Source organism: Alternaria infectoria, assembly GCF_024043175.1.
Source record: "Alternaria infectoria strain BMP 0036 chromosome Unknown scaffold_1, whole genome shotgun sequence".
Lineage (NCBI taxonomy): Eukaryota > Fungi > Ascomycota > Dothideomycetes > Pleosporales > Pleosporaceae > Alternaria > Alternaria infectoria.
Window position 1 is genome coordinate 3052537 of NW_026250690.1, and position 19823 is coordinate 3072359.

Below are 19823 nucleotides of genomic sequence, written 5' to 3' on the forward strand. Positions count from 1 at the left end.
CAATACGCCTCCCATGCGCGGAAGACCTAACCAGTGCAGATGATAAACTCCAATGCTAAACATGCACAAAATGCCTCCCACTTTCTCACTCTACTCTATTGGAACTCGCCGAACTCGCCGTCATCAAAGCCCAAGTCCTCCGCCGTCTGTTTCGGCGGCGTGAAGTTCGCAGCGTCAAAGTTCTGCCTACTTCTCCTCCGCTCCTCCTTGACACTCTTCGCGCTGGGCGGCGGAGGCAGGAACCCAGGTCCTCCACCCCCACTTCCCGGCGGCGGCTTTATGCTGAATAGCGCATCTTGCTCGCTCTTGCGGTCGCCCTCGTCGTTCTTCTCGCCGCCCTCGTGTGATCTCGACCGCCTCCCCTTCAAGCCACCGAGATTTATCGATATTGTCTCGCCGGCCTTGAGACTGAAATCGCGTTTCGGTTCTTCGGCGACGGGCGTTTGTGCGGATTTGGGATTGCGCGATGACGACGACGCTGCGGGGTTCTGTTCAAAGCCCAGTACGCGACGGGCGTCTTGCAGCGCAATGCTGAAATCGAAGGCTTCGCTGCGTTCTTCGAAGCCCATGCCCAGTATTGCTTTTCTCCCCTCGCCTACGACGGTGATGGCGAAGAAGCGGCTGCTATCCAATGCCTGTTCTACTGTCCTCTCACTCGTGTAGGGCGCTGCCGCAAACAGATCTCCCGTCTTGGGGTCCTCCAGCAGGAGGGTGGTTGTGACCTTCTCCTCTGCATCCTCGTTGCTTTGTTGCTCCTCATTGGACGGTATTGAGGTTTCGACGACGCGTAATCGGGCGGTGAAGATCTGGAGCTTGTTGTTGTCGGCTGTCCAGGTCGACGCCTGGTAGCCTTTGGTAGAGGTTGCGGGCGGGATTTGGTAGATGTGGACTTTGGGCGCGAGGTAGAGGATGCGTTGGATGGCGGTTGAAGGGAGGGGCTCGCCAGTCAGAGGATCGACGTTCATGGTTGATGGACTATTGGGCTCTGCGGGGCCTTTGTGTTGTCAAGTTATGCTGTCTGGTAGGTGCGTAATGCTTTGCGACAGTTGTTGTGCTTTGGGCGTCCCCTGGATCTAGAAAGTTGGGGGAGCTATAATCTTAGCGGGGTAAGGCTTCCTTGAACTCTGCAAATCCCACGACGCTGGATCCTAAATGCCAATAACCTTCGAGGGCGCTCCGATTCAGGGTGGCTGTAATCTCAAACAGCGTTTGAAACGGGCGTGGTCGGAGGGATTGGAGGACATGATTGCCCTCGATTCTTCTCCAGTCGGTGATGCGTTGGCACTGCAGGGTCTCCGCGCTTTGGATGGAGAGACCCCGCCCATTCATATTCGTTGCGGGACATATGCAGCCCAGGTAAGGTGACCGCTTAGCGCTGCGGAACATGCGTTAGATCGCCTTAGTTTCCTCCATCTTTTGGGATGTGACGATACGCGATGCTTGTGCGGTCTGTAGCAGGCTTAGGTATAACCGTACATCCATCGTCACGCGCTCGGTTGCAGAGTAAGGCGACGAATCATCTCAATGGAAGTCTATTTTATTGTCATGAGATACGCATGGTTGGTCTATTTTTGAGGTCAACAGCAAACCGACTCTAGCCCGCCGTCCAAAAATATCGTGCACGAGTCAAGTATATACAGGAAGGAAATCGAAGACAAAAGCCGCGCCTAGATGTAGGTGTAGCAGAAAGGTCCGCCCATGGTGCTCATCGCATCAGCAACAGTGATGTTTCCGGGATAAGCGTATCCGAGATCCATGGAGTCGGTGAGCTTGGTCGCAGGGGCGGTGGGGTCACCGAGGGCGATAGTTCCGTAGATGGCGTTAGTCCTTTCCGCGGGGTTTACGTTCTGCCATGACCACCACACACGGTCGATCTGGGCGTGATGGAAGTAGAAGTATGGGTCACCTGTTCATTGTTAGCCCAGAACACTCGTGAACGGGGGCAGGGAATACATACCAGGAGAGGTGAAGAAATCAGAACCGGGGTCTCCGCCCACGGTGAAGTGACCAGCAGTGTGCACACCCATGAAGTTGTTGGAAAATGCGTTCTCACCACCTTGCATGTCGTACCAGAAGGTCTTCATGTCAGGGCTGTTCAGAAGTTTGACGACCATCTCATCGTTTGTCCACTGGCTGGAAGACCAGGAAGAAATGTCACGCTTCAGGCAGCGAGGGTTGTACGCGACTCCCGCATTGGGATCAGCGAAGTCAGCGATAGGGTTGGGAGGCGTGCAGAGTGAGTCGGTGAAGACAGGACCAAGGTTGACTGACCAATCCTTGAAAGGACCAGACGTCACACAGCCTCCGCCGGTGCCCTTGGGGATCTTGATCTTAATCTCGAGGTTGGATGGAATACCGTAGAACGTTTGGTTGCTGCAGCCTGCATCTCCATTACCGCCCATTGAGGTATCGGAGCCGTCTAGAACAGGGCTCTTCGTTGGGTCGTCAGCCCATCGTGGCCAATTGTAGTATGGCTGGTAGCCCTTGTAACCGCACTCGTCACGGAGAGTTTTCTCGTAGGCATAGGTAAAGTAGCGGTGCCATGGAAGGAAGTTGCCAGTGTTGTGGATGGCGAATGTTTGCTTGATGTGAGTAGCAACAAAGTCATCGTATCGGTTCCGGCAACCCGGGCACTCAGACGCGGGCGTCTTAGGGGGTAGCTTGGAGATACACTGAACAGCGTTGATGTAGTCTTTCTTCTCCGATTCAGTAAAAGTCACCCTGTGCATGTTAGCTAGCAGTAGAAAATTGAACTGCAACGGACTTACCATTCCTTGCGAACAATGATGTTCGTGGGGTTGCACTTCTTGAATTGGTCAGGCTTCTGCGTAGCCTGGAAGATCTGCTGATTGATGGCAGCAATACCCGCGTACACATCAGCTTGCAGGATCTTTGGTCCGGGGAGGTTTGGAGAGACATTCTGTCTCTTGTCGAATGAGACAGCCGGAGAGGCCTCTTCCAACGATGGAATAGCACTGGCTAGTGCTGCAGGTGCAAGCCAGAAGAGTGCAGCGGTACGCATGATGGCGTTTCGAACCGGTTAAAAATGGATGATCGACTGTCTTGAGGGGCTTGAAGGATGAAGACGATGGATTGACTGAAACGGTCGAAGACGTTGAATAAGGTTCCGGGTGAGCGGCCGTCTGAGCTAGCTACTACTGTATTAATATTAGGAGATGGGGGAGGCGTAGTCAAAATGTGGCGATGCCCTGGCTAAAGTTTGGAGGCCGCATGCGTGTTCAAATACTCGCAGGAGGTACCTTACCACTCGCCCCATCTAGTCTAATAACAGTCCAACATAACTGTGCCGTAGCAGATCGTGCTGTCTACAGACCCATCAACTCGGTTTGTTGATTCCGGGTAGCCATTGAGTCAGTTGGGTGGCCCTTGGGCTTATGCCATAATGAAGTTTTATTCGCCCGGTATCCGGCAAGCGTTTGAAAGGGTTGGACAACCTCCTTTGTGCACGATCTATTACCGGATAGGCATCTGGAAAATGCCGAGGTCGCCTCGAAGGATCCGATGAGGCGTTTCCTAAACTCCGCTACACGTGGGTTCGCATGAGTCTCGCCCCTAAATGTGAGTGGAAAGAAGATGTACGACCGGAATTGACACCTGTAACTGAATGCAAGATGCGTTAGCGGCTCGATTTGATTGGATGCTGGATTATCGGGGTTCTCGGTTACGGGTTTATGAAGGTAGTCGAAGGATCCTGTAGGCGGCCTGGTATAAGCGGCTGAACGAGGAGCATCTCGAGCCGTGTGGGCCGGCAAATTCATCAAAGATGGCTGTAGCTTTCCACAGAGGGAAGCGCACCGGCACGCAGGCAAGTCCCGACAAGAGTGCCGACTGGATGTATCGACATCGTGTTGCTTTCCTTGAAGGGTTTGGCTTCTTGATCCGGTGAAGGTGTTTGATCCCGGAAGAGAGCGAACACATTGCAGCGCGATCTTAGCAAGATGTTGATGCTTGATCATAGCCAAATGCCACTTTATTTTACCCGGCCGCATCGTGCGAAGCCCGCTGTCCGGATGCGGAACTCACGGGAAGAGCTCTAGGTTCATGGCGGATAACTGCTGCATTTTGCTCATGGTCCGATGGAGAGCGCCAGATCGACCAGTCAGTGGCTGGTAAAGAAGCTTCGATCATCGCTCGTGCTTAGGCAGAACGCATTAAGGTGGCTAATAAAAGTTTTGCTCGGAGACCCTGTCGATTTTGAGGAGTCTGGAGTTCTGGTGCTCCAGCTCTGAACGGGAGGGGAATAAGGTCCACGGGCCGCGAGAACACGCTATGGCCGGATAATTCCAGGGCACGCCGCGGAGGCGGCAGCGGCAGCGGCAGCGTGAACGTCTAGCGCCCGGCCGACCACCAATCCGTTTACTCATCTCACATGTTACCACCTACATCGTCTGCGGCAGGTCCGGACTTCGCTTACTCGACCTTGCTCGCGTGCCGCGACGCTCGCACTTTCATTACCAATGGCTTTGGTATGCGAAAAGCAAGCAGTACGCATTGACACGAAAATATCACACACCATTGTCCGACGTACTCAAACTGCGTCCCATTCGTGGCCAATGGGCAGAAGACAGCAATCACGGTCAGTCGTACAGGAACGTTGGGCAATATGGAAGGAAGAAGTCTGAGACCTGCCGATGACTAGGATGTGTTCGTTTACACAACGTGCAGCAGTCTCCATCTCCGTGCGTAAAACGACAATCGTCTTGACTAAAATCCATGACCAGGACGCCTGACAACTAGACCGAAGAGGAAAGTCGCTACGAACTTCAATAATCCTTCAGTAAAACATCGCGTTCTCGTTCAGCCCGCGTTACTTCGATGCGCAGTAGGTGTACCTGCATAGCCTCCAACTCAGGCTATCCTCCGAGCAATATCTGTGAGAGGGCGGGCTTCGAAGTCCGTCTTCCTATAGAAGTATTGATCATCCCGACTCCATATTTTCCTTGTCAACGATCGTGGCTTTAACCATGAATGACTGAGTGGACGGTACGGACCGTCCGCGACGTTGCGTGGTGGACAGGAAGACTGTGTCGTCAAAACGTTCCGCGTAGAAGGCTTTTCCATGAGAAACCCTTCGCGCGTGCTACCACATCTATCTTGAAGCCGAAGACGTAGCAGTTGCGCGGCATATCCAAGGATGAAGGATTAAACTTCGTACTCACAGAGCCGCTGGTCGCTACGAGAGTGGTCAGTTTGCCATCAAAAACGCCATTCCGGCTATTCGCAAGCTGCACGATCCTGCCGAGCCGCCATGTCGACATTGAAGTGGCGGCCCATGCATGTACGACGAGCTGTTACTGGCCTAAACCAGGACTGTTTGAGATGTATGTTCGCTTGTGTGCGGTTCGGGTTTACACAATGTGCATGTGCCTAAGTGCTACTCTGGAGAAGCCCGCAGGGAACGCTCCTGAGCAACACTCTAATAGTCTGGGGACCTACTTCCAAGACTTACGGACTTGCCATCCCTTTCAATCCGCGCAATAACCAACATGGAGTATCACGCTCTTGTTGCGAGACAGGCTGAGGGCTTGCCCGTGATGCCAGCGCGATCACCAGAATACATGGCCGAGAATCAAGCTGGACGCTTGATGGCGGTGGAAGGTTCGTTGTTCGCACTGTCTACGAGCGCTATACTCTTGCGATTCTATGTGCGCCTCTTCATGCTAAAGACATTTGGCTGGGATGGTATGTATGATCCATTCGCATTTGTATCAAACAGAACTGATTGAAACAGATGCTATGATGGCGATTGCATTGGTGAGTCGCCATGCTCATGCATGAACTTGCTCGAAGGGAGCCGGTTGCTAATCGTCACTTCACAGGCCCTAAGCTCCACGACCCTGGGCTTATTCCTGAAGGTCATTGACCTGGGACTTGGACTACATGCCGAAGCCTTTCCACCCGAGAACGTATTAACCTTCTTCAAAGTCATGTACTTCTACTCGATCTTCATCATCGCTGCATACAGCTTCATCAAGCTTTCAATCGGATTCTTCTTGTTACGGCTCGCGGACCGAACAAAGTGGCGTCCATTTCTCATTGCCATGTTGAGTAAGTCTGAATGAGCTACGTGGTAAGAGATAAGCAGCTAACTTGCGATCAGTCTTCATTGGTGTGTTCACCATTGGTTCGACATTCGCCATCATCTTCCAGTGCATTCCGGTACAAGCGGGATGGGACTTCAACATGCGTCCACCGACAGGGTAAGCTCTTCACTCACTTCCAGTAACATTTCAGAACAACGCTAACGTGTCTTTAGAACTGCGAAGTGCTACGATTCTGGTATCTTCAAAAACGTCGGCGTCTTCAACTCTTCAGTCAACATCGCCACTGATCTGCTGTTCGCCCTCATCCCCATCCCGATGGTGTGGAAGCTACAAGTTACGATCCAAACGCGCATAGGTCTGGCAGTCATCTTGAGCTTGGGTCTCTTCGCCTCTGCAGTAGCCATATACAAGACGCCAATGCAGTACAACTTCTTCAAGATAACCGACTGGTCCGGTGATGGAGCATGGTACTACATCTGGCAACAGTACGCACCCTTCTCTAATGGTTTACGTTTCCACTTTGACTAACCCCTCTTACAGAGTCGAGATGCACGTAGGCATCATCGCCGCATGCCTCCCAACCATGAAGCCCCTCTTCGCGAACTTCTTCGGCCAAATGCGTTCTCTCGCCACCAAAGGTCGCACCACTGGCAACAGTACACCTTTCCGCTCCAATGGGTACATGAAACACGATGACATGCGTCCCGGTAACGCATACGCCATGAGGAACATGTCTGGAGGCTCACAGTCAACGGCACGGGATCCGTACTCCGAGGATACCGTGCTGGGCAAGGACACGTACACTTGCGAGGCTTCACGAGGAAGAGCCTTGAGTAGGCCCAAGAGTCTCGCGGGCGAGAGCGACGATAGTATCTTGGAGCATGAGGTCAATACCGGAGAGAGGCGCAGTGTGCTTCCTAGAGGTATGACTATCGTGAGGACTACTGAGGTCAACATTTCCAGATAGTGTGGGTATGTGAGTTGTACGTACGCAGTTGAGGTCGTCGTTCCTACACGGCGTTATGAAAGATACCCTGGTAAAAGCACTGACGGTCGCGCAATGTTTGTATGAGTATGTAATAACGGTTATTTGGTATGTAGCACATCTGCTTGGATAAGCACCTTCATCAGATTCTAGTCTATCGTGTAATCATGTCTATGGTCTTTCTATGTCGTCCAACCTTTTTGTCTATGATAACGCCCGAGGGATGTGATCCATGTGAAGATGGATTCGTCTGCGCCGCAGCCACTGCCGTGCGCACATCATCGGGAGGATTCGGTATCTACTGCGCCGCAGCATAGACAGTCCCAACATCCAAACTCTTGGATGGGTCTCCACTACGAAATCTCCGAAATCCTACTTATTTTGCCGTCTGAACGTCGATGCCAGCAGCGCCGCTCTTGTACGCCTCGTAGCCTTCCTTGGCGGCCGCTTGGACAGTGGTCTTTCCCTCAACGATGCTCTTGCACTTGGCCAGGATGTTGGACCAGTCCTCGAAGACTGTGAATGGCACGTCCTCCCGTGCGCAGTAGCTGATCAAGTCGTGACCCTTCTTGGCGAAGAGCAAGTCGGTCTCGCGTGCTGCAGAGAGATCGGATACACCGTCGCCGGCGTAGAACATGGTTGGGCGGAGGTTCTCGGGCAGGCTCGAGTACTTTCGCAGTTCAATGGACTTGTCATGACCGAAGCCAGACTCCGGGTGCTTGAACAAGATCTGCCATCCACCCTCCTCGTTAATGTTCTTTCCTTCGCGTGGACCAACGTGGTTGCCCAGGACTTGCATCTTGCTTGCATCTGGCCCGACCAACTTCTCCAAGAGCGCCTTGATGACTGGCTCCATGCCCGAGCTCAGCACTACGACTGGGATGTTGTTCTCCAGCGACCATTCGAAGAAGCCCTTGAATCCAGGGTCCAACTTGATGTTGTCGACAAGGTACTGGATACATTGGTCGTAGGGCTTTGTGACGCTGTCCATCATGTCGCGGAAGGAGTCGCGGAAGGAGATCTCGTTGTTGAGGCAGGCGATGTTTCCCGCGCGGCGCTTGTCGCGGCCGTAGCCAATGTTGTCGGTCATGAAGTCATTGGAGTCTTGGAGGGTGATCGTGCCGTCGAAGTCGGTGAAGAAGATGAACTGTGCTTGTTAGTTGAGACGAACCAATCGTGTCAAAAGATTTCTACCTTGGGGTCACTCTTCATGGCAGGCAATTGTGCCAGATCGATTTGTGTTGAACCCATGTTGGAATACTAAACGAGCGACTATGGTGCTGGTTTACGGTGGAGGTGTGAATGTAGGAGTGAGAAGCACCCCGCCAGATATCAACACCATCTAAAAGATTAGGCCAGGGGCGCTAGGAAACCCTTAATCGGAATGCCGGCAGTCTGCAAATAAGGGACGGGTTGCTAGAGCTGAGAGGGCCAGTCACCGTCATGCCGCAACCCCACGCGCCTTGGCACGTCAGCGCTCGCTGCGACGCCGCCCGCCCGCTTCGGGGGTCCGCATTTTGGCGCATTTTCGTCATTCGTCATCCAGCTCAGGCGCTCTCCATGTGAGGGCAGAGACAAGAATGAGGCCACTGCTTCAGCATGCTTCACGCTCGCTTATCGCCAGTACGGTAGCTCCTTCTTCGCGTTCTTTCAGTAATGTCGCTCGCAGCGCATCGTCGGTGTGCTGGAGTTATAGGTATCGCACAGCTTCTGGTGCGCAGAGGTGGGATGGAAAGACACAATTGAGCGCCAACGTATCCGCAAGTAGGTCGCGGCGTACCTTTGCAAGCTCGACAAGATGGATGGAAGAAGGGAGACCGCCCAAGCCGTCGGATCCTATCGCAATGCCACCGCCCGCAGACGACGCGAATCCCCTCCAGCAACCTCCAACCAGATTATCAGCATCCACACCATCGCCAGAGGATCAAGAACGGTTAGAGCGAAGACTCAACGCTCTGCTAGAGGATCAGAAAGCTATCAAAAGAGCAGCCGAGACTTCGGTGGCTGCATTGACGGATACCCCCGTCCCCGAGGTCAAAGAACCACCTCCACAAGAGCCGGAACCACCCAAGAAGGACGAGTCCTTAGATAACATTGCTCGCGTACCGGATGAACACCTGCCTTCGCACCAAGAGAAGCAGAGATGGAGTCTTTCCAAGCGCTTCTCCGAGGCCATGGATGAGCTGCTGCCGAAGCTTGCTGTGGTCACGCAAAAGGTCAACACATACACTGGCACCGACTACTCTGGGGTAGAGGCACTCAGGAGGGAGATCAAAGAGCAAGGTAAATTAGCAGATCGCCTACTATGGAGACGCGAAAGCTAACACCACACAGAGAAACTCGTCAAAGCCCGCCGCTCAGCCATTGATTCCGCCAAGCAGGCCCTCGATACCGCTCTCGCCCACCAAGCCACCTCGCAGAAGGAGGTCGTCGCTCTCCTCGAACGCAAGCATTCCTGGTCAAATGGCGACCTCGAACGTTACATGGCCCTCATCCGCTCCGAACACATCAACGACCAAGCCGTTCGCGAAGCCAAAGACGCCGTCGCAAACGCCGAAAACGCCTTAGAGGACGCGCGAGCACAGTTAGAGAAGAGGGAACGTGCACAATACCATGAAGAGCAAATATGGAGTGATACTATCCGAAGGAACAGCACATGGGTCACGTTTGGCCTCATGGGTGTCAACATCTTCCTGTTGTTATTGAGTCTGGCCATCTTGGAGCCCTGGCGGAGGAGGAGGATGGTCAGGGAGATCAAGAACACGTTGGAGGCACACCAAAAGCTTGCTATGGATGCCGCCGCACCATCAGTCGGTGCTGCAGCAGTCGCACCCGCATCAGCCTCTCGAGGGCTTACGGCGATTGAAGAGGAGATCGACCGGGTCGTTGATCATACCGACACACCTGCAAAAGCCGCGGCGCCTGTAGTATCTGAGGTCATTGAGGAGTCTCCAACAGCTGGTACAAACATTGCATCGCCAGTGGAAGCGGGCCTCATACCAGAGGTCATGCCTGAAGCAGCTGTTGATCCAGTGCTAGCTTCCGTCGTTGCGGAAGCCGAAACCGTCACACCAGAAGAAGAGGCTCTAACACCCGAGGAGCGCATAGCTGTCGCTGAAGAAAGCGCACCATCCCATGCCGCTCCTCGCTCCAAGTTGGAAAGCTTGCAGCAAAAGGCGAGCTTCATAGCACACGACATTGTGAGCGATCGCGTTATTTCGATACGGAGAATTGACTACACCAGCGCCATTCTTCAAGGTGCCGCGGCGGGAGCTGTTATTACTGCGAGTATAATCGCTATGTTAAGACCGAACTAAGGGTCTGCGTTTTGTACGACTAGACACATGTATCAAAAATGTATATAATTCGTTTTGTGAGGTATTGCTACCTGCTTAATCGCTTTATAGCCGTACCGTTCCATCCTTTCTGTCGAGATCCTTTCGAAGATGTACCTATTGTTCCAAGAACTTGCTAGTGAAATGGAGAGCTGTGTATGCCTGTGAGCTCCATTCTTGGGCTATAGGGTTACCTACTCAGGTTATAATATCGAGAGGAGAGATGGTTCTTTTGCTGAGCCCGAGCTTGCCTATTCAGTCACGTATAGAGTATACGTGGGCTGAGCCGAGAGGCCCTCCACCAGAGGGATACGGCCGACGATAGTAAGTATACGTATCGCTCGAACTGCAGCTGTTGGAAGCCGTGTGTATTACCAAGTATGCGGCGCGATGTCGCATCTTCCCTCCTTAGCCCAGTACGCTTTCGCTAGGAGGGTCGTAGGTGGTTATGCCCAGCACGGAGGCACAGACAAGGTGCGTCGCCGAGCATTCAGGGGCGTGCAATGATGCTACCCGCTATCCAGTAGGCTCGGCATAGTAGATGGGAGAAGCATGAGGAAGATGCGGCTTGCACCTACTCGCTCATGTCCTCGCTCTCATTTCCGTCGTCTACTCTAGCAAGCACTTCGCTCTCACGCTGTCTCTCTTTATCCGCCGCCTTCTCTACACTTTGTACCATCGGCAGCTCTCCAGCACCATCCCACGCTCTTGCTCTCTTGATGATATGTTGTGACTGCCGGATAACCTCCTCTTCCGCTTTCTTGATCGTGCCGCTAACTCTTTTGACCCTTATTACGACAGGTGTATCGAGGGGTTTGGGAAGGTGGGTAATGTATGTGAGGGCTGCCCAGACCATTTCGTAGTGGTCTCGTGGACATCGTATTATGGCTGTACTGGTCGAGGGGGAGTAGTAGTTGACTATGCTATTCGTTAGTAAGGCGTTTGTGAGGCTCAGAGGAGTGCGCACCTTTCAGACCCGAAGACACCATACCCGAACCATAGTCGCCAAATAAGTCTTCGACTCCATCCCGTATCATGCGTACGATGACGCCCTGCTTGAGAGCATCAGGCGTTGGCGAGTGGATCTGGATGGCATCTGGGAGTTGCGTCTTGCTCTTAGCGGGAGGCTCTGGGTATAGGAAGTTGACGACCAAGTAGCGATTCTTGACGCGAACCATATTCACTACAACTGTGTCGGTGTCTCTGTGTGACCGTGGAGTATGCGCGCGCCGAACAGTGTGGGGTGTCGAGGTGCAGTGCAAACGGAATCACCCAAAATAAAAAAGTGACAGGCAGATCCTTGACGTGACGCGATCGCAACCACCGCAATTGCAAAGAAAGGGTACTTGCGATTGACACTTGCGACAGTCCTCACGCACGCGCGAACTGACGCCAAAGTGACTAAAATCACAAGCAAGGCCCCATTCATCCATCCATCCATCGCAAGCGCGATCCACGCATTAGCGCATCAGGCGTGAACCGGCTTGGCTATGACGCACATGGCTAGAGGCAGCATCCCCAGCTTTAGTGGCTCTCCTTCCGCAGCTGCACCCTCACAGCCAACGGCTACTATCACCACTCAAGACCCACTCCATCACAACGACCTAGTCTCTCGAGGCCTCATCGCCCTTTCGAAAGCCCCTTCCAACCCCAAGTCGCGCAAACGAGCGAGAGCCACCCCAGCTAAGCGCAGAAGCCCTGGTCTTCCTCCGCCAGCCGTCAACATGGCGTCTTCGTCGTCTTCCACGCCGCTGCTCTAGTATGGCATACCTACTTCACAATGTGTATTGTGAGTAACGTGACTAACAACTTCACAGCGCATGCATAGCCCACAACACCACCGTCCTCACCGAACACACCGCCTCGGCCTCCTCAAACGCCTCCTCGCTCGTCTCCCTCGTCCTCCCACGCATCGCCCACGACAAATCCGCCCATAAGACTATCGATCAGTCCAAATTCTTCATTCACTGCCTCGTCAAATCGCCTTCAGACTTCCCCAACAACCAGTCGACAGCTGGCGGCCTTACCTTCCTCGTCATTGCTGAGCGCGACCTTGGCCAGCGCATACCTTTTGGCTTCCTGACAAACCTCGAGAAGAAGTTCTTTGCCGAATTTGAGCCTGGCAGCACTAATTTCCACGACTTGCCGCCGTATGGATGTGCGAGTTTCAATGGCGCGTTGAAGAGGATGATGGTCGAGCAGGGTGGTACGCAGGCCGGTCAGCAGGATGCGCTCAGAACTGCTCAGCGCGAGATCGAGGGCGTCAGAGAGATCATGACGGAAAACATTGAACGCGTGCTGGAGAGGGGCGAGCACATGAGTGTATTGGTCGACAAGACGGGCAGATTGGGCGAGAATGCGCGCGACTTTAGGGTCCGGTCGAGGACGCTCAAGAGGCGGATGTGGTGGAAGAACGTCAAGTTGATGGTGCTCCTGACGCTCGTCGTCATCTTTTTGATTTATCTCTTTGTTGGCTTCGGCTGTGGTCTTCCTGGTAAGTTCACTGTGGGTGGCAGGAATTCGTGCGCGCTCTCGTTGCTTTACGCGACTATGAGCTCGTACGGAGTCCTGCCACCCATATTGCCCCTGGTGGGCATCTCACGAAGGTGCTCACTTTTAGTGTGTATCCGCCTGCCTCGTGTAGACGGTAACGCCCTGAAAGCGAACACCTTCGTAGCGCGCGATATCTCGAACAAAACGCTAACGAACAACAGGTTGGGGACGATGCCTCGGTCACTAGAGTCATGCCGACAAAGGCACGATACGACGGTCTCCAGATATGCGAGAGGACCATCACGAAGAGCATACGACAAGTTCAGAAGTTTTGATGCGATTACGCAAAGCCTGACGACTTCGCGCGTGGGGAATTTGTTTATTGTATACACCAAGGGCGAGGCGTCTGGCGTCTTCCCTATCACCAGTAGTAATTACTACCATATTTCCGTTCCCATATCATGTTGTACCCAAATGCCACCGACTCCGTCCCATGCAGATCCTTTTCCATAATGCCCTTAGTTGGCTGTCCGATGATGCACCCCGATACCGATCCAAGTCCCAACCTCGATGAGGGACCCACCCAACGCCAGAAGAGATCGAAGTAAAAATGAAATAAAGTTCCCCCTCTTGACCCATAACAGAACAATAACACCGAGACATGCTGCAGAAAAAATGAAATAGCTTCCCCCCATACTGATGTTGAAAATTTTACATCATACATGTGCCTTTTACCCATATCCGGAACTCCTGTGTAAATGCTTGAGTATCTATCTACAAGATCTGTGGATGACGCTCGTCTATAGATGGTATAAACCCGAAAGGAAAGTAGGATGAAGCAGAACTTTTTGTTGCTTTGTTCGTTTCCGTGAAAACCGTCAAACGCCTGCCATGAAATCGTGCGCTGCATGGTCTCACTAAGGAGCCATGACCATGGCGAGAAGCGCCATACGCGTGTACAGGCCATATCTCATCTACAAGCATGTTAGTGGGAATGTTACACTGTAGCGCAGTGAGACTCACCTGTCTGAAGTAGGCCGCCCTAGGGTCAAAGTCCACCTCCTCGTTAATCTCGTTGTTCCTGGGCAGCGGGTGCATGACGATCATGTTCGCCTTGGCTCCCTTCAGCAGCTTGTTGTCAATGACAAACGCATCCTTCACGGCCTCGTAGGTGGCGACATCCGGGAAGCGCTCCTTCTGCACACGAGTGCAGTACATGACGTCCGATGAAGCGACGATGTCGTCTGTCAGCTCAGTGGTGACCTTGTTCAACTGACCACGGGCCTTGAGGGCATCGGTGACTCCCGAAGGCATGGGCAGGGACGCAGGCGAAACAAGGTTGATAGTGACATCGTAGTGGGAGAGGAGTTCACAAAGGGAGTGGACTGTTCGGCCGTACTTGAGGTCACCGACGAAGGTGATGTTCAGGCCGTTCACCGTACCCAGTTCCTCTCGGATAGTGAAGATGTCGAGAAGAGCCTGAGTCGGGTGCTCACGGCTGCCGTTACCAGCGTTGATGATTGGCACATCTGAGAACTTGGTAGCGATGTTGATCGACTCCTCAGATGGGTGACGCAGAACAATGGCATCGCCGTAGCAGCCCAGAGTGCGGATCGTGTCGGCGATGGACTCGCCCTTCTGTGTAGACGACACCAATTCGTTGATGACGACCACCTCACCACCAAGACGCTTCATCGCAGCATCGAAAGAAGCAGAAGTTCTAGTCGATGGTTCGCAGAACAGGGTGCAAAGAACGCGACCCTTGAGGATATCAAGGCAGCCCTGACGCTGGGTACCCAGACGCATCTCCTGAGCGATAGTGAACAGTAAATGAAGGTCTGCGCGTGAGAACTGCTTGACCGAGGTGATGTGTTCCCTCTTGAAGGGCGATCTTGCCAGAAGCTGCTGAAGAGACAGCGAGCCGCTGAGCTTAGACATGGGCCCAGACGAAGAGTCGTGCGCTCCAGGGGCTGCGGCGAACTCTTGGAAGTCCACCTTGCTGATCTCCATGTCGTAGTGACGAGCAATAGCCTCGATCAACAACTTCGCGTTCTTGACGTTGGTTACTAGAGGAGTCTGGTAGTCGACAGCCATACGACGGGTTTGGTATCCTCTGCTCATGTAGTTGGCGGGTCGACGGAAGCGGTTGCTTGATGGCAAGTTGATGTACAAGTCGATGAGGTTGTTGGACAAGTGCTGAGTGAGCGAGTACTCCTGCTTCTGCTCGTCGTGTTCACCACTGGACAACACTTCCAAGAACTTGACTGGAATACCGTGCTCTTGGATGTAGTCGGCAGTTCCGGCAGTAGCGAAGAGATTGTAGCCCATCTTGTGCAGACGCTCAATTGAAGGCAACATCTCCAGCTTGTCCTTGAATGAACCAATGGACAGCAGGATGTTCTTCTTCGGCAACCTGAAGCCAGTAGCGATGAGACCCTTGATGTAAGCCTCGTACTTGGTGCGACCGAAGCAAGCAACTTCTCCAGTAGAGGCCATCTCTACACCGAGGACAGGATCGGCGCCAGAAAGACGCGAGAAGGAGAACTGAGGAACCTTGACACCGACGTAGTCCGCGGGAATGTTGGTGGGAGGGTACTCCGTAACATGCAAGCCTGACATGGCCTTGGTAGCCATCTCGATCAGGTCGACACCCATGACCTTGGAGACGAATGGGAAAGATCGGGACGCGCGGACATTGCACTCAATGACCTTGATCTCGTTGTCCTTGGCAATGAACTGGATGTTGTAGGGTCCAGTTATATTAAGCGCTGCCCCTATCTTTCTGGTGGCGTCCTCGATTTGACGAATGGTCTAAGCATGTTAGTCTAGCTCACGAATCTCTTGTGTATCTGACATACCTCAGGGTCGAGATCTTGCGGTGGCAGGATCAGCGTAGCGTCACCAGAGTGGACACCAGCATTCTCGACGTGCTCAGAGATGAAGTGGCCAATCATGGTTCCGTTGCGGGCGACGGCATCCATCTCAATCTCCTTCGCATTCTCAATGTACTTGGTGATAACGACGGGATGCTCCTTGGATACATCGGCGGCTTGGTTGAGATAGTTGGCCAGATCGTGCTTGGAGTAGACAGTGTTCATGGCAGCTCCAGAGAGGACGTATGAGGGACGAACCAAGACAGGGTAGGATACACGGTCGCAGAACTCCATCGCCTCGTCGATGCTGGTAAGCTCCTTCCAGGCGGGCTGATCGACGTTGATGCGATCCAACATACGAGAGAACTTGTATCGGTTCTCCGCGTTGTCGATCATCTCTGGAGAGGTACCAAGGATCTTGACGTTCATGCGGTGCAGAGGTAGAGCGATGTTGTTGGAGGTTTGGCCTCCCATAGAGACAATAACGCCGCTGGAGTTCTCCATGGTGTAGATGTCCATGACTGGGTACGAAGTCAATATTCGTCTCACATACACTCCATACAATCAAAACTTACCTGTTTCGACGCTAATGTTCTCGAAATAGAGGCGGTCTGCTTCATCGTAATCAGTCGACACGGTCTCTGGGTTCTATCGACTTGTTAGTATTTGAACCTAGCCTGGCGATGTACGATAATGTTTGGGAAAAAATGGAAATTGTTTGGCGGTAGCCAGGAGGTGTTCAGTGACAGAGAGAGGACAGTACGAAATCTCTCGTCGTAGCCTGGAGGTATTCGCAGATCTAAGTGGTTTGCGATCGAACCACGAAAATGTTGCGAAGGCACCAGGCTACCTTGTCGTATGTCCGGTACAGCTGTTTGAGCGGACAAAGATGCGGGGTAACATGGCAAATGAAAGCGTAATAGCAAAGGTCAGTACTTACGTAGTTCAACATGACGGTCTTGAAGCCCTGTTCTCTGAGAGTACGGATAGCGCGAACAGAGCACCAGTCGAACTCGACCGAAGATCCGATACGGTACACACCAGAACCGAGCACCATGACACCCTTGTCGTTGAAGCTAATGTCATGCTCCTTGGCGTTGTACGTCAGGTAGAGGTAGTTGGTCACAGCGGGGAACTCAGCGGCGACTGTATCGATCTGCTTGACTACGGGGAAGATACCAGCATCAACGCGTACGCGACGCACGGCAAGCTCGTTGGAGGCCCAGAACTTCGCGAGTTGGCGATCGGAGAAACCCAACTGCTTAGCCTTCTTCAGCAATGGCATGGTGATGCTGACGGTGTTGTAGCTCGCCATAGACTTCTCAAAGTCACTAAGGGACTTGAGGCGGCTGAGGAACCACTTGTCGATCTGGGTCATCTCCCAGATCTTGTCGACGCTGTATCCGGCCTTCATGGCGTTGGCGATTGCGAACAGACGCTGGTCTGAAGGTGTCTGCAGTTCCTGATCGATCTCCATCAGAGCTGGAGTCTCGTTGAAACCAAGGTTGCTGGGGTCGATCTCGCGAATGGCCTTCTGAATGGCTTCTTCGAACGTTCGACCGATACTCATGACCTCACCAACACTCTTCATCGAGGAGCCGAGGAGGGTGGATACACGAGTGAACTTCTTCAAGTCCCAACGAGGAATCTTCACAACAACGTAGTCGAGCGATGGCTCGAAGCAAGCACAGGTGGATCGTGTGACTGAGTTGGAGATCTCGTTGAGAGGGATGTTCAAACCGAGCTTGGCAGCGACGAAAGCAAGGGGATATCCGGTCGCCTTGGAAGCAAGAGCGGAAGAACGCGACAGACGAGCGTTCACCTCGATAATGCAGTACTCCTTCGAGAAGGGGTTCAGCGCGTACTGAATGTTGCATTCACCGACAACACCGAGATGGCGGATGACGTTCACAGCGGTCGTTCGGAGCATGTTGTAGTCGGTGTCAGACAGAGTTTGCGACGGCGCAACGACGATGGAATCTCCCGTGTGGATACCAAGGGGATCGAAGTTCTCCATGTTGCAGACTGTGATACAGTTGTCTCTGCAGTCTCGGACGACTTCGTATTCGATCTCCTTCCAGCCCTTCATACTGCGCTCGATGAGGATCTGGGGGCTGGCAGCAAAAGCCTTGTTGCAGAGGTCGAGCAGCTCTGGTTCGTTGTTGGCGAAACCACTTCCGAGCCCACCAAGAGCATAGGCAGCTCGAACAATGACAGGGAAGCCAATGTCCTTGACAACGCGCATAGCCTCCTCTACGTTGTTGGCAGACGCAGACTTGGCGCACTTCTCGCCAATCGACTCCATGCTGCGAGCAAAGAGCTCTCGGTCCTCCGTGGTGATGATAGTGTCAATGGGAGTACCGAGAACCTTGACACCAAGGCCTTCGAATTCATCCTTGAGTTGGATACCGACCTGGAGAGCGGTTTGACCACCGAAGGTCACGTAGATACCGTCAGGTCGCTCTTTCTGGATGATCTTGCGGACGAAGTCTGCGTTGACCGGCAGGAAGTAAACTTTGTCGGCAAGGCCCTTGGACGTTTGAATGGTAGCGATGTTGGGGTTGATCAGGATGGTGTAGATTCCCTCTTCCTTCAAAGCCTTGATGGCCTGACTGCCAGAGTAATCAAACTCTCCAGCCTGGCCAATGCTCAAACCTCCACTGCCGAGAACGAGCACCTTCTTGACGTCGACCCTGGGAGTGAGCTTCTTGTTCTCCTCAAAGGTACCACCGGGGAATTCAACCGGCTTTGACAAGACTTCAGATGATGTCATGGCCTTCTGGATAGTGCTGATGAAGACATCGAATAGGTACTCAGTGTCGCGGGGACCGGGAGTATGCTCGGGGTGGAATTGCACACTGAAGTACGGCCTGCGCTCGTGTCGGATACCCTCGTTACTGCCATCGTTGGCGTTCACGAAGAGTTCCTCCCAGCCGTTGGGCAGTGTCTTGGAGTCTACGGCGTAACCGTGGTTTTGCGATGTGATGTGACACTTGCCGGTAAGCAAGCTGGTGCAGGGTATGTTGGCACCGCGGTTACCGAACTTCATCTTGACTGTGTCGGCGCCAGCAGCTCGGGCGAGCAATTGGTGACCAAGACAGATACCGAAGATAGGTGTGCGGGCTTCGTCCATGGCAGTCTTGATGTGCTTCACGGTGGACTCCATCATGGCTGGATCACCGGGACCGTTGGAGATGAAAAGACCATCGTAGTCCTTGCCAGCAAGCTGAGGGAAGTCGTAGTCCCAGGGAACTTGCAGAACTTCGACTCCTCTCCGCACCAAACATCTGAGCTGGTTGTATTTGAGACCGACGTCAACGGTGACGACACGCACGGGGCGACCGGAGGGATGCTTGAGGGCAGTGGCAGGGTCGGGCTTGTAGAGCTTGGGTTCCTTGATGGAGACTGTGCATGTGTTAGCGCGAATTTCTACGCGAGTTTGCTTGTTGTTTACCTTCAGCGACCAAGTTCTTCTGGTTGGGGTCGAGCCATTCGATTTGCTCGAAGCTGCTCCTCCAGTCCACCTCATCGTCAGCGAGAGTTTGGGTGTTCACTGCGCCGTTGGTGAGGGTGGTGGAGGAGGGGGATGGTCCGGTCCTCTGCATGAGGCGTCCCAACATGCTTCCCTCCTCTCGGATGCGCTTGGTCAGCGCTCGCGTGTCGACGCCGGTGATGGCGGGCACGCCCTGCTCCTTGAGCCATGCACCCAGCGAAGAGGTGGCCAAGTGATGCGAGTATTCCTCGCCGGCGTATGTAGCGACTACCAAACCCGCAATGTGGATCTCGTGGGATTCAAAGTGGGCCGGGATGCCCTCGAGAAGGCTGTCCATCTCTTCCCGCGAGGGCACACCATAGTTGCCGACTAGAGGGAATGTGATGACCAAGATCTGGCCGCGGTAGGAGGGGTCGGTGATGGACTCAGGGTAGCCCACCATGCCCGTCTGGAAGACGAGCTCTCCGGAAATGCTCTTGTCCGCACCGAAGCTGTTTCCGAAGCAGACGTAGCCATCTTGAAGCTCGAGAGCCAAGTCGTGGCTTTGGTCGGGCTGGGGAGCCATAATTGAGGGTATAA

The 19823-nt window shown here is 53.4% G+C and overlaps 8 protein-coding genes across 8 annotated transcripts; 3 read left to right on the plus strand and 5 right to left on the minus strand.

Annotated features, from left to right (window-relative positions):
• Positions 1-95: 95 nt before the first annotated feature.
• J4E92_001012 (uncharacterized protein) lies at positions 96-965 on the minus strand (the record flags this gene model as incomplete). Its single annotated transcript, XM_051492426.1, has 1 exon — positions 96-965. The coding sequence occupies one exon, from the start codon at positions 963-965 to the stop codon at positions 96-98; it is 870 nt and encodes a 289-aa protein (XP_051357938.1).
• A 702-nt stretch (positions 966-1667) lies between these two features.
• J4E92_001013 (uncharacterized protein) lies at positions 1668-3022 on the minus strand (the record flags this gene model as incomplete). Its single annotated transcript, XM_051492427.1, has 3 exons — positions 1668-1906; positions 1958-2721; positions 2769-3022. The coding sequence occupies 3 exons, from the start codon at positions 3020-3022 to the stop codon at positions 1668-1670; spliced, it is 1257 nt and encodes a 418-aa protein (XP_051357939.1).
• A 2485-nt stretch (positions 3023-5507) lies between these two features.
• J4E92_001014 (uncharacterized protein) lies at positions 5508-7032 on the plus strand (the record flags this gene model as incomplete). The annotated part of the gene is made up of 6 exons (XM_051492428.1): positions 5508-5703; positions 5753-5775; positions 5841-6069; positions 6122-6221; positions 6278-6550; positions 6606-7032. The coding sequence occupies 6 exons, from the start codon at positions 5508-5510 to the stop codon at positions 7030-7032; spliced, it is 1248 nt and encodes a 415-aa protein (XP_051357940.1).
• Positions 7033-7426: 394 nt separating this feature from the next.
• Positions 7427-8301, minus strand: J4E92_001015 (uncharacterized protein; the record flags this gene model as incomplete). Its single annotated transcript, XM_051492429.1, has 2 exons — positions 7427-8197; positions 8245-8301. The coding sequence occupies 2 exons, from the start codon at positions 8299-8301 to the stop codon at positions 7427-7429; spliced, it is 828 nt and encodes a 275-aa protein (XP_051357941.1).
• Positions 8302-8894: 593 nt separating this feature from the next.
• Positions 8895-10367, plus strand: J4E92_001016 (uncharacterized protein; the record flags this gene model as incomplete). Its single annotated transcript, XM_051492430.1, has 2 exons — positions 8895-9333; positions 9385-10367. The coding sequence occupies 2 exons, from the start codon at positions 8895-8897 to the stop codon at positions 10365-10367; spliced, it is 1422 nt and encodes a 473-aa protein (XP_051357942.1).
• Positions 10368-10959: 592 nt separating this feature from the next.
• J4E92_001017 (uncharacterized protein) lies at positions 10960-11563 on the minus strand (the record flags this gene model as incomplete). The annotated part of the gene is made up of 2 exons (XM_051492431.1): positions 10960-11303; positions 11353-11563. 2 exons carry the CDS (start codon positions 11561-11563, stop codon positions 10960-10962), a joined length of 555 nt encoding a protein of 184 aa, XP_051357943.1.
• A 546-nt stretch (positions 11564-12109) lies between these two features.
• J4E92_001018 (uncharacterized protein) lies at positions 12110-13125 on the plus strand (the record flags this gene model as incomplete). Its single annotated transcript, XM_051492432.1, has 3 exons — positions 12110-12144; positions 12203-12879; positions 13100-13125. The coding sequence occupies 3 exons, from the start codon at positions 12110-12112 to the stop codon at positions 13123-13125; spliced, it is 738 nt and encodes a 245-aa protein (XP_051357944.1).
• A 670-nt stretch (positions 13126-13795) lies between these two features.
• On the minus strand, positions 13796-19809 carry J4E92_001019 (uncharacterized protein; the record flags this gene model as incomplete). Its single annotated transcript, XM_051492433.1, has 6 exons — positions 13796-13852; positions 13902-15689; positions 15737-16272; positions 16327-16399; positions 16692-19156; positions 19206-19809. The coding sequence occupies 6 exons, from the start codon at positions 19807-19809 to the stop codon at positions 13796-13798; spliced, it is 5523 nt and encodes a 1840-aa protein (XP_051357945.1).
• Positions 19810-19823: the final 14 nt, after the last annotated feature.